This window comes from Plecotus auritus, assembly GCF_963455305.1.
Source record: "Plecotus auritus genome assembly, chromosome: 4".
In the NCBI taxonomy this organism is placed as follows: domain Eukaryota; kingdom Metazoa; phylum Chordata; class Mammalia; order Chiroptera; family Vespertilionidae; genus Plecotus; species Plecotus auritus.
Window position 1 is genome coordinate 147,872,124 of NC_137775.1, and position 13,809 is coordinate 147,885,932.

Here is a 13,809-nt window from a genome sequence, read left to right on the forward strand (position 1 = left end):
AAGAGGACCACACCAAGACACATCATAATTAAAATGCCAAGAGCAAAAGACAAAGAGAAAATATTAAAAGCAGCAAGAGAAAAACAGTTAATTACCTACAAGGGAGCACCCATACGATTGTCAGCTGATTTCTCAACAGAAACTATGCAGGCCAGACGGGAGTGGCAAGAAATTTTCAAAGTGATGAATAGCAAGAACCTACAACCAAGATTATTCTACCCAGCAAAGCTATCATTCAGAATTGAAGGGCAGATATATAGCTTCACAGATAAGAAAAAGCTAAAGGAGTTCATCACCACCAAACCAGTATTATATGAAATGCTGAAAGGTATTCTTAAAGAAGAGGAAGAAGAAAAAAGCAAAGATAAAAATTATGAACAACAAATACATATCTATCAACAAGTGAACCTAAAAATCAAGTGAATTAAAAACCTGAGGAACAGAATAATCTGGTGAATATAATAGAATCAGGGGCATAGAAAGGGAGTGGACTGATAATTCTCAGGGGGAAAGGGGTATGGGGGGTTCAGGAAGAGACTGGACAAAAATCATACACCTATGGATGAGGACAGTGGGGGGGAGGTAAGGGCAGAAGGTGGGGTGGGAACCGGGTGGAGGGGAGCTATGGGGGGAAAAGGAGAAACAATTGTAATATTGTAATAATCTGAATAAAGATTTATTTAAAAAAAAACAAAACCTACCCATTAAAATTGTTGTATTTTGGATTCTAGAATCAAAGTGCTAAATTTTATCACCTTCTGAATTGGAATCAGATTATTTGTTAGGCACATCAAAGGACAAAGTTAAAATTTTCTTTTCTTTCTCATTAAAATACATGTCATACTTTCTCATTTCAATGATTACTCTTTAATGGAGAAAATTGGATGATATTAAATAAATTCCATGGATATTTAGCACTTTAAAAAAAAAATGAGAACATTGGATTACTTTTTCTACCATCAACTTAATTATGAATTTCAATAGACTGATTTGACAATACTGAGTTATACTAAGCAATAAAATGGTTTTATATTATAAAATAACCTAAAATTATAAAATACTGAAAAGTTGAACATTTTTCTTAAAGAAAAAGATGAAAATATCATCAAAATCAAATGCAGCATACTTACGAAACATCAATTTTTCCATCTGACTTCTTGGTAGCACCAGTAACTTTTGTATTCAATTTAAATTTAAATCCTTGCTTTTGAAGGATGCGTTGAAAGTTTTTAGATATTTCCATATCAATTCCAATTCCACCAACATGCCCCAAAAACTCAACTGCTGTCACATCTGCACCAAGTCTTTGCCAAACTGAACCCTGCAAATAACAATAAAAAAAATCATAATAAAGATTTCTAGAGCAAATGTTTACTGAATTATCTTAAATAATTTATTACAAGGTATTTTCTTTTGTTAATATGTTCCTATTAGAGGCTCTGAGCTTTAACACTGTGGTATCTATAACTTTATACTAGTATATTTATTCACTCTATTCACTCAACATTTATTGAGCACCTACCATATGCTAGGCATCAATTTAAGTGCTGGGTAAGCACTGTCTCAGGAACCTTATATCCTGGTAAGGGAGAAAAATAAGTAAAATTCATAAAGAAGATGGTAAAGTGCTACGAGAAAAATAAAGCGGGAAGTAGAGCTAGGACTATTGAAAGGAAAGGAATTGCAATTTTAAATAGTATGACTGGGAGAAGGCTTCACTAGCAGTAACATTTACCCAAAGACTGGAAGAGAAGAAATGAACTATACAGGTAACTAGTCCAGAAAGGAGTAAGTGGGAAGAAAGGTCCCTGAGGGGGAAGAAGTAACCTTTTAATGCGACTAATTTCTAACGCTTGAAAAATATTAATGCTAGCTCTTAATGCTATTAATTTCTAATGCTTGAAAAATATTTTATTTTCCCAACAGAGAAATGTTTACATTTTCATTGAAGTTATAATTCAAACTGAATGCTTATTTTTTAAAGAACATTTTAAGCCCTAGCCTGTTTGGCTCAGTGGATAGAGCGTCGGCCTGTGGAAAGGTCCCAGGTTCAATTCCGGTCAAGAGCACATGCCCGGGTTGCAGGCTCCATCCCCAGTAGGGGGCGTGCAGGAGGCAGCCAATCAATGATTCTCCATCACCATTGATGTTTCTCTCTCTCTCCCTTCCTCTCTGAAATCAATAACAATGTCTTAAAAAAATTTTTTTAGCAATTGTAACTTCTAAATAATTATGTGTAAAACAAGCAAGAGGACATAAATAACAAGCATATATAACGATTAACTCAAAATGGATCAGGAACCTAAATGTAAAACATAGAACTATGAAACTTATAGTTTGTGATCTTGAGTGACACAAATATTTCTTAGCTACTACAACAAAAGCACAATCCATAAAAGAGAAAAAATATATAGAAATTACACCTTACAAAATTAAAAACTCTTCAAAAGACAATATTAAGAACACAAAAGAGGACAATGACGTCAGCATCAGAGTGAGAAGAACCTTGATTTTTGCCCTTACAGTTACAAGTTGGACAACCATAATTCAACAAATGATTCCTTGCTCAACACACAAACATGTCTGAGAGATCCATGCATCAAGACAATGAAGGTGGATGTAGTAGAACGAGCATGGAAGGCAGGAAGGAGAAAAACAGACTGGGCTGCAGATGTAGTTGAGTACCTGCCACAGCCCCAGCTTATGCAGCAGAAGTCAGACTGCAACCCTAGCATGGTAGTCCATAGGGCCAGAGGGGCAGAAGCACCATTCCGGCCTGAGTGGCCAGCACCCATTGCAGTTTAACCTGGTGACAAGGGTGGACATGCAGTGCAGTGGTGTGGCAGCAGTAAACTAGTGCCCACCGTTACTATCAAGCCCCCTTCCCCAACCCATCATGGCACTGGGAACCAGCACTGGGAACTCACAGGCCCAGAGCCCCATCACCAGCCATGTCCCATTATAGGGATAGTACTCTAAGACCAAGGCAACCAACCCGGACAGAGAGAGGATACCTACCTCCAGAGGTAATACAAGGCATTCTTCTAGACCAAGACCACACCAACCCACCGAGATCTTAGAGGTGCCAGGTTAAGGTAAGAAAAAATAAAAACCGTTATAGCACCATCTACTGGAGAACAAAAGACAGACATCAACTTAACCTGTTAAATTGTTAAGAACAGAACAGTATCTAAAAAAGAAAAGTTCACTACTTCAAATGACCAGGCAGAGAAACAATCCATCAAGTACCATAAGTAACAGGGTAGGTCAGAATGAAAATGAGAAGTTCCCAGAAACCAAACTCAGAGACATGGAAGACTGTGATTAAATGACGGAGAATTCAAGACTGCAGTTATGAAAAAAACTAAGTAAGATACAAGAAAACACAGAAAAGCACTTCAATGAGCTCAGGAATAAAATTAACAATAAAAAAGGAGTACTGAAATAAGAGTGAAACTATAAAAAATAACCAAACAGAAATTCTGGAGCTAAAGAACTCAACAACTAAGATGAAAAATGTTTTAGACAGCCTGGGAAACAACAGATCATATGGAAGAGAGAATTAGCAAGCTTGAAGACAGAAACCTAGAAATGACTCAGGTGGAAGAAGAGAGAGAAGTGAAAGTTCAAAAAAATCAAAGAACAATATGAGAACTATCTGACTCCATTAGAAAGATCAACATAAGAATAATGGGTATACCAGAAGGAGAATAGAGGGAGAAGGAAACAGAGAGCCTATTCAAACAAACAATAAGAACTTCCCAAACCTACCTATGGAAAGAGCTGGACCCTCCAATTCAACAAGCTAACAGAACACCTAATTATCTCAATGCAAAAAGGCCTTCTTCAAGACCTATTACATAAAAACTCAAAAGTTAATGACAAAATTTTCAAGGCAGCCAAGGGAAAAAAGACTGCAACCTACAAAGGAAACCACATTAAATTATTATGGACTAGAGGCCCAGCACACAAAATTCATGCACGGGTAGGGTCCCTAGGCATGGCCTGCAATCAGTGCCGATCTTCCCCAGCTGCCGGCAGCCAACCCCGCCCCCTCGCCACCACCACTGGTCTCCCCGTGTGGTGCGATGGGGCCCTGGCACTGCCCGGGTCAGCCACCACCCACCCCGGGTTCCCAGTTCCCCATCAGGCGATTGGAGCCTGCCGGCTGCGGGGAGGGACCAAGAGGTTTGCCGGCAGACCCCAATTGGGGCCTGCAGGCTGGGGGCAGCTCCTGCGTTGATCGTCTGCCCCCTGGTGGTCAGTGCACATTATAGCCAACCAGTCATTCTGCCATCCGGTCAATATGCATATTATGCTTTTATATACATATAGATTTTTCAAAAGAAATCTATGAGCTAGGAGAAAATAGAATGAAATATTGAAATATTCAAATATAGAAAGAAAGAAACCTCGAGCCAAGAATAATATGGCCAGCAATCCTTTAGATATGGAGGGCAAATAAAGGCTATCCCAGGCAAACAAAAGCTTGGGGGAATTTATCACAAGACCTATAGTATAAGGAGCTAGCTCTTTGTTGAAAGCTCTTTTACCTGAAGCAAACAAACAAACAAAAAATACAAAACTTTGAGTAAGATGCCAGATAGAAGCAGGAAATTACAACTCTATTTCAGTATTAAACACCTAATTTTAACATAGAGATTAAAGGGGAGATTTTTAAAGGACTATAAAACTTGTGCAACTTGAAAACAAATGCACATCACAAAAAGGGAAAATTTATGCCAACAAAAACATAAAAGGAGAGGGGGAAAGGATTGAACTTGTACAGGTGAAGAAAGATTAAGATGCAATTAGAAGGAAAAGGACTACTATATGTATGAAACATTTTTACATAAACTTAATGGTAACCACAAAACAAAAATCTAGAGCTAAGACACATAACAAAAAGAGAAAATGAAAAAAAAATCACAGAATATATTTTAGTTTTAAAATGGCAGACAGAAACACAAAGGAAAAGAAGACCTGGGGAGTGGCAGGGAGCCAAGGGGTGGAAAATGGGGGACACCTGTAATACTGTCAATAATGAAAGAAAAAAGTTAAGAAATAATGGAGATACAGAGCAACTATAAAACAAAAGATACAATGGCTGCAGTAAGTTCTCATATATCAATAATCTCCCTAAATGTAAATGTACTGAACTCACCAATCAAAAGGCACAGAGTAGCGTTGATGGTATAGGGGTGAGCATAGCTGCCTTCCAAAAGGCACAGTAGTGGAATGGATTAAAAAACAAGACCCAACTATATATTGCCTTCAGGAGACCCATCTCAACTGCAAAGACAAACAGGCTCAAAGTGAGGAAGTGAAAATGAAACTCCAAGCAAATGGTATCCAGAGAAAAGCGGTGTAGCCATACTCATATCAGAAAAAAAAACAAAACAGATTTCAAGATAAAAAAGGTAGCTAGAGAGAAATCAACATTTATAATGATAAAGGAGACAATCTGTCAAGAAGATAAACATATCAATATGCATGCACCCAACCTGGGAACACCAAAACATATAGATCAATTATTAATAGACCTAAAGGAAGAAACTGACAAAAATACAATTATAGTTGGGGACCTGAATACCCCTTTGACAACAATGGATAGATCATATCTATAATAAAAGGGTAATATGCTAATTAGACCAGGAGACATTCCAGACAAAGCCATGGTGGTGGGGCCGAGGCAGAGGCAGTTAGGGGCGATCAGGCCAGGAGGGGGGGCAGTTGGGGGCAAGCAGGCCGGTGGAGAGGGGGGGCATTCGGGGGCAAGCAAGGATTGGGCCTAAACCAGTAGTCGGACATCCCCCGAGGGGTCCCAGATTGGAGGGTGCAGGCCAGGCCACTAGTAAGCCAATAAGAAAATATCAGCCATAAATAACACTAGGTCAAATGGGCATAATTGATATTTATAAAACTTTCTATCCCAAAACAGAATATACATCCTTTTCAAGTGTACATGGAACATTCTCAAAGACAGATCATATGTTGGGGCACAAAACTAATCTCAATAAATTTAAGAAGATTAAAATCACGCCAAGCATATTTTCTGACCACAACATTATGAAACTGAAAATTAACTATAAGAAGAAAGCTGAGAAAATAACATTATGTGGATATTAAACAACATGCTATTGAACTATTGAGTCAAAGAAGAAATAAAAGAGATAAAAAGATAGAGACAAATGAAAATGATCATACAACATACCAAAATTTGGGGGACACAGTAAATGCAGAACTTAGGGGGTATTAAACAGCAGTACAGGCCTACCTCAAGAAACAAGAAAAATCTCAAACAATCTAACATTATGCCTTAAAGAACTAGAAAAACAACAACAAATGAAGCCAAAGGTCAGTAGAAGGAGGAAAATAATAAAAATTAAAGCGGGTATAAATGAAATACAGAAGAAAAGAGAATAGAAAAAATTAATAAAACAAAGAACTGATTCTTTGAAAAGATAAATAAAATTGACAAACCTCTGGCTAGACTCAGTAAGAAAAAAAAAGACTCAAATAAATAGTCAGAAATGAAAGAGAAGTTACAAGAAACACCATAGAAATAAAAGGATTATACAAGATTACTATGAAAGGTTACTAGGTGTACCAGTTAATAATTCGGATTTTGTAACCAAAGAAACACGATAATTTCAATAGAAACATCAAAAGTGCTTTATTCAAAGTAATGTCCATCCCTAGCTACACATTTCCCCATCTTTCAGGTAATTTGTGGATACCATCGCAATAGAACTTTTCTTGTTTTGAGGCAAACCATTCAGAGACCCAATTTTCCACTTCTTCGTATGTTTTGAAGTGCTGCTCAGAAAGTATGTGTGCCATGTATCAGAACAAGTGATAATCTGAAGGAGCAAGGTCTGGTGAATACAGCAGGTGGGTTAACACTTCCCAGGCAAGATCTTTTAATGTGTCTTTAACTGGTTTTGAAGTGTGTGATCGTGTGTCATCATGAAGCAAAATTACTTTGCCGTGTCTTCTGGCACATTCTGGTCGTTTCACGATCAAAGCGTGGTTCAAATTGATTATTTGTTGTCGGTAGTGATCAGTATTAACAGTTTCACCTGGTTTTAGAAGTTCATAATAGACCACACCTTCCTGATCCCACCAAACACAGAGCACTGTCTTCTTTCCGAAGCGATTTGGCCTTGCAGTCGATGTTGATGGTTGACCTGGATCAACCCATGATTTTGTGCACTTGGGATTCTCAAAATAAATCCACTTTTCATCGCCAGTCACAATTCGAAGCAAAAAAGACTTTCTTTCGTGCCGTTGAAGCAACATTTTACTGATGACTTTTCAGTTTTCCATTTCCCTTTCGTTCAATTGATGTGGCACCCATTTTCCTTCCTTTAAAATCTTTCCCATTGCTTGTAAACGATCGAAAATTGTTTGCTGAGCAACATTTAATCTTTCTGCAAGTTGTTTTTGAGTTTGACACGCATCTTCATCCAATAATGCTTGTAATTGTTGGTCTTTAAACTTTTTCAGTTGACATGGACATTCTTTGTCTTTCACATCGAAATTATCACTTTTAAAGTGTTTAAACCAGTGTTCACAAGTATCTTAGATGGAGCATGTTCACCATAAGCTTTCCGAAGTATTCAGCAGCACTTTTCTTCAAAATAATAAATTGTAACTTCCCACAAATGCTTTTTTTTTTGGCACGAAATTCGACATTTTTAAGTGTAAAAATATCTATGATGTTAACACCTTTAGCAAATTTGACATATATGAAGTTTTGAAGCTTGTTGTCAATACAACAAAATAGCATACATATCAAATCACATATATATCAACATATGTATAACTCCATTTATTGAAAAAAATCCGCCTTATTAACCGGTACACCTAGTATATGCCACAAAATTCGGTAACCTAGAAGAAATGGACAAATTCTTAAAAATATATTACCTTCCTAGACTAAACCATGAAGAAATAGAAAACTTAAACAGACCAATCACTAGTAAGGAATCAAAATAGCAATCAAAATCAAATTAGGTTTTAAAAAAATCAGAATTCTTAAAGCAAAGGATGTAAGGTTTTCATCTGACTACAAGCTATGTGCTTAAATAAGTAAACGAACTGATCATAAAGGATTACATTAAAAGAAGTATATTACACATATCAAAAGACATGCTCTCCAAAATCCAGATTATGCTTAGTGTTAAACACCATTTACAAGTGATCCTGACAGACTAGACTGGATCAAAAGGATAATGACAAAATAATGGATCTAGTATCTACAGAACCTAATAAGAAACATTAAGCAATGGAGATTCAAATATGAATAAAACTCAGTTCCTGCCTTCAAGCAGTTATGGTTCTGTAGGAAAGACAAACAAATAAATGCAATCTATTGTTAGATGATAAAAAGATGTAGACACATCTATAATAATAAAAGTGTAATATGCTTATTAGACCGGACATCCTTCTGGATGACGCTAGGGCTGCGAAGGAAGCCAGGGTCCTGGATGCCTGCTGGCAGCCAGAAGGAAGCTCTACTCTTGCAAGAATTTCGTGCATCGGGCCTCTAGTTATATTATAGCCACAAAAAAAGAAAGACTTGAACTTTCTTAAAAGAAGTCTTAACCAAAATGGTAACTTCTAAGCTGACTGTTGAAAGTTATTATATCAATAAAAGCTTTTTGAGTAATAATTTTTCTTAAAAACCACTATGCTAGATGCTAAAGACACAGTAAATTAAAAACCAGGATCTCTGCCCTCATGGAGTTTATGATTTATTGAGAGACAAGTGAACAAGTAATATCAAAAAAGAGAGATAATACTGTAACAAGAAGTACTAGTACAGGGTGCAATGGGAACACTCAGCCAGAGTACCTAAGGACATCTAGGGTAGGCAGGGAAGGTAAAGGGCTCATTAGAGTGCAGAGACTAAAGGGAAGAAATGTTCCAAACAGAAGGAAGGCCTACAGATAAAGGAAAGCACAGTTTGTTTAGGAATTGATATTTCAATAGAACTAGAACATCGTTTGAGAAAGAGAGGGACTAGCAATGGAGATCTGAGTCAGTGCCACATTTTGCTATCTTTAAACAACATTAAAGAGTTTAGATTTACCCTGTTGCTATAGTGAGTCATTAAAGGGTTTTAAGCAGGGAAGGGACCTGATTACATTTATCCTATCTAATAAAGAGGGAATATGCTAATTAACCATCACTCCGTCACAAAGATGGCTGCACCCACAGCTGAGGCCAAGTTCCCATAAGGAGCCTTAACGAGCAATCAGCAGGGACCTGAGGCTACGCCCTCCCCCGCCCCCGTGGGGCTTGACAGAGGACCTCAGCAAGCCTTCCACACCCGGCAGGGCTTGACAGGGGACCTCAAGGTGCACTTCCCGTCCTGGTGCTGGGCTAGGGGACCTCAGGCTGCGCCCCCCACCAGGTCAGGCTTGACAGGGGACTTCAGGCCAAAACCCCCCACTGGTAGGGCTTGACAGGGGACCTCAAGGTGCACTTCCAGTCCTGGTGCTGGGCTAGGGGACCTCAGGCTGCTCCCCCTACCCCAGCGCCAGGCCGGGGGACCTCAGCCTGTGTCCCCCACCTGGTGGGGCTTGATGGGGGACCTCAAGGTGCGCTTCCTGTCCTGGTGTTGGGCTAGGGGACCTCAGGCTGCTCCCCCGCCCCAGCACCAGACCAGGAAACTTCAGGCCATGCCCCCCACTAGGTGGGGCTTGACAGGGGACTTCAGGCCATGCTCCCCACCCCAGCACCAGGCCGGGGACCTCAGGCTGCACCCCCGCCCCAGCACTGAGCCAGGGGACCTGAAGCTACGCCCCCCTGCATGGCGGGGCTTGACAGGGGACCTCAAAGTACACACCCAGTGCTGGGTCAGGGGAACTCAGGCCACGCCCCCCACCCAGGGGGACCTGAGGCTGCACCCCCCTGCCTGGCGAGGCTTGACAGGGGACCTCAAGGTGCACCCCCAGTGCTGGGTCAGGGGACCTCAGGCCATGCCCCCCACCCAGTGGGGCTTGACAGGGGATCTCAGCATGCCTTCCACACCCGGCAGGGCTTGACAGGGGACCTCAAGGTGCACTTCCCGTCCTGGTGCTGGGCTAGGGGACCCTCAGGCTGCTCCCCCGGCCCCAGCACCAGGCCAGGGGACTTCAGGCCACGCTCCCCACCCCAGCACCAGGCCAGGGGACTTCAGGCCATGCCCCCCACCCAGTGGGGCTTGACAGGGGATCTCTGGCCATGTCCCACACCTGGCGGGGCTTGACGGGGGACCTCAAGGCACACCCCCCCACCCCAGTCTGGGCTGGGGGACCTCAGGCCATGCCCCCCGTCCTGGCGCCAGGCCAGGGGACCTGAGGCTACGTTCCCTACCCAGAGGGGCTTGACAAGGGTGGGACTAGCCAGGTCTGGATATCCCAATGGGGGGGGGGGGCAGCCAGGTATGGGTCTCACGTGATTTTGAGGCGCATGTGGGTGGATGGGGACTTGACTCTGGGTCCTGTGGTGTGCCCCAGACTCTGACAGGAGGAAGGTTTTCATATACATTTTACTAATTTTCTTTCATCTCTGACACTTCTATTATAGAGAAAGGGCATATAGCAATATTAAAATATTTCCTCTAATTAATCCCCTTTTAATGTGCACGAATTTCGTGCACTGGGCCACTAGTGTTATAAGAAGATCAGTCCAGCAACTCTGGGGAATATAGATTAGAAAAAGATGAAAGAAACCAGAGAGACCTGGGCAAGACATGATGCTGGCCTGAACAAGGATCTAAGTAAGTATGTGAAAAGAGGATAGTCCTGGCTGGGTGGCTCAGTTGGTTGGAGCATTGTCCCATACATCAAAAAGGTTGCAGGTTCGATCCTGGTCAGGGTATGCACAGGAGGCAACAGATGTTTCTATGTTTTTCTCCCTCTCTCTCCCTCTCTCTCCCTCTCTTTCTCTGTCTCTGTCTCTGTCTCTCTCTCTGGCCCTCTCCCTCTGTAAAATTCAATAGAAACATATCCTCAGGTGAGGATAAAAAAGAAAAAGAAGAGCATATATTCATGAGATCTCTACTAGGTAGCATCACATTAGGAGCCAGTAACTGACTCAATATGGAGCAGGAAGGCATGGGAGAAGTCATGTATAATTCCCAAACTTCTTGCTTAGGTCTCTAGATGGATGTCAGTACCACTTGTTGAGATGGGAAATTTTAGAAAAGGTTTTGTTTTGCTTGTTTAGGGATGGAGGAAGAAGAAGGTAAGGTTAAGGGTAAGTTACACATTTCTGAAACGAGGACCTGCAAGACCTACAAGTAGAGATACTGATAGGCATTCAGATATAAAGTTTAGAGGCAAGGAGAAAAAATTAGGTTGCAAATATTTATAAGTCCTTAGATAATTGATATAGGAGTGAAGGGAATATTCTATGGAAAGACAAAAAAGGGTTTGGAATAGAACCCTGAGTAATAATAACAATTCAAGGGAAGGCTGAGAAAGGGAAACCTGCATAGAAATTAGAGAAGTCAGCTCAAAGGATGGTCAGAAAGCCAACAGAATGTGGAATCAGAGAAGCTAGGGGAAGAGTTTCAAATACAAGAAAATCAGCAATGCTGCTACCAAATAAAACAGTGAAGAAAACAGTCCACTTGACTAAGTAATAAATCCATTCATATCCTGTCAAGAGCAATTTGATGGCACCAGAAGCCATGGACTGAGGAGTCAGTGGAGTTGGTGAAATAAGAGTATGGACAACTCTTTCAAAGAAGTTTGGTTGTGAAAAGGTGAGAGAGGGAGATTAATAACTGAAGGAGGGTGTGGGATCAAGAGAGGTTTATTTATGTGTACACAGCCTGTGTCTATGAATGCAAATGCATCTCAGCATGTGTGAACAGCACAAAGGTGCCCACAGAGAGGGATGTTTAGATGTAAATAAGAAGGAAGCAAAAGGAGGGTAGAGTTTGAAGACTAAAAAAAACGCAAAAATAAAAATCACAAAGCCAAGATCCTAAGAAGGCAAGAGATGATGAATTACTAAGCAAGGGTGAAGGGCTCCATCTTAGGAAAAATTGCATTTCCAGTTATAGAAGTTCAAGAGAATTGGTGTAACAACCGATAAAAACATTTTCAAATCTGGGTTATCAAATTGAGGGAGTTTTCATCCGATGGTTTCTTTATCTTTTTATGTGATACTAGAGGCCTGGTGCACGAATTCATGCACAGGTGGGGTCCCTTGGCCTGGCTGGCGATTGGGGCCAATTGGGGCCTTCTCACCCAGTCCTGAACGGGGCCGATTGGGGCCACTGGCTGGAGGGAGAGACCGCAAAAGGTGGGCCAGCTGCAGGAGGTTGGCTATGGGAGCGCACTGATCACCAGGGGGCAGCTCCTCCATTGAGCGTCTGACCCCTGGTGGTCAGTGCACATCATAGCGACTGGTTGACCAGGCATAACAGTTGCTTAGGCTTTTATATATATATATAGAAGATTTAGGAGACAAGGTCATCTGCAGGCAGGGGAAGACATTATACTGGCAACAATTTGAGACAAGTGGGAAATGAAACAGGAAAGTGTACCAACTAGGGCAATAACGGGATTGTCAGCAGGTTGAGGTTCCTATTGAGATTTGAGATTTATGACCAAGAATTTATACAAGCATTAATCTGCAGGGTGTATGTTTTTCTCCTGTGTAGTCAATAGCCTGGATATAGCATAAAGAAGGCAGGACCAGAGTTTTGTCAAGCAGGTATGACAGCAAGGCAAAGGACTCAAGAACAGCTGTAAGAAGTAGTTAAAGTGATAGACTCTGGACTCTAAGCTGAGCTAGAAAGCAATCAAGACAGAAAAGGGAAGATAGCAAAAATGAGGAGGATCTATGGACTAGAAAACCTGACAGAGTTAAAATGCCTGTTTACTAGGAATAACAGAGTAAGAGAGGAAAGGAGGTTATGGTTAGAGAATAAAATGTCTAATTTGTGATTTTAGAAGTAGAGCAATTCTTGGTGATTACAAAGTAAAACGGCCATGGGGTAAGAAAACTGAAATTGAGGGAAGAGGTCACTAGAAATATAGGAAAGTTGCCAGGTGGACAAAAGGGAGAACAATGCAGAAGATATGAAACTTCATGGTATTCAGAGAACTGCAAGTAGTTTGACATTTCTAACATGTAAGTGAAGAGGGACTGAGATGAAGATGGAGAGGAAGGAAAGAGCCGGATCATGTAAGTCATAAGCCTTCTCAAAGGCTTCAGGGCCTGAAGGGCTGTCAGATTTAAATAGCTGAAGGACTGTCAAGATTTTTTAACAATTAGTCAAATTCTAGGGAATGGGACTGGTGGAAGATATAGGGAAACAAATCTCAAAATAAAAGAGAATGTTCTAATGACTAAAGATTACATTACAATAAGTTGTCTTGAAAACTCTTTACTACTAGAAGTATTTAAGCAAATTTCAATACCGATCTGTCTGCGATATTATACAAAGAATCAAATAGGAGACCTTTAAGTCGCTTCCCACACCATGGAGATAATATGAGACAGAAAAGACATCACTTACCAATTCTACACCAATTACTCCTGCACCAATGACCACCATCTTCTCTGGAACTTTTTTTAAAGATAAAGCACCTGTAGATGACACTATTGTATCTTCATCAATCTATTTTTAAAAAAAAGATACAATCAAAATTATTTGGAAAAGCTAGAGATTTATAAACTGTGATCTCACACAATCACTAAAAATACTGTCATTTATTTGTTTCACGGTATCTATGACTTCTAACCATATACTCCATTAAAAATTAAAATACTTAAAATTTTATCATTCAGCATGTCAAA

General features: G+C 40.5%; 1 protein-coding gene across 1 annotated transcript in view; it reads right to left on the reverse strand.

The window, feature by feature from the left end:
• The window catches only part of DLD (dihydrolipoamide dehydrogenase), a 41,949-nt gene that overhangs the window by 9,604 nt on the left and 18,536 nt on the right, over window positions 1–13,809 (reverse strand). The window contains exons 8-9 of the mRNA XM_080663913.1: window positions 13,529–13,630; window positions 1,131–1,321 (exon numbers count right to left, since the gene is read on the reverse strand). Of these exons, the coding sequence (XP_080520039.1) occupies window positions 1,131–1,321; window positions 13,529–13,630 (293 nt within the window). The remainder of the gene's footprint in view (window positions 1–1,130; window positions 1,322–13,528; window positions 13,631–13,809) is intronic.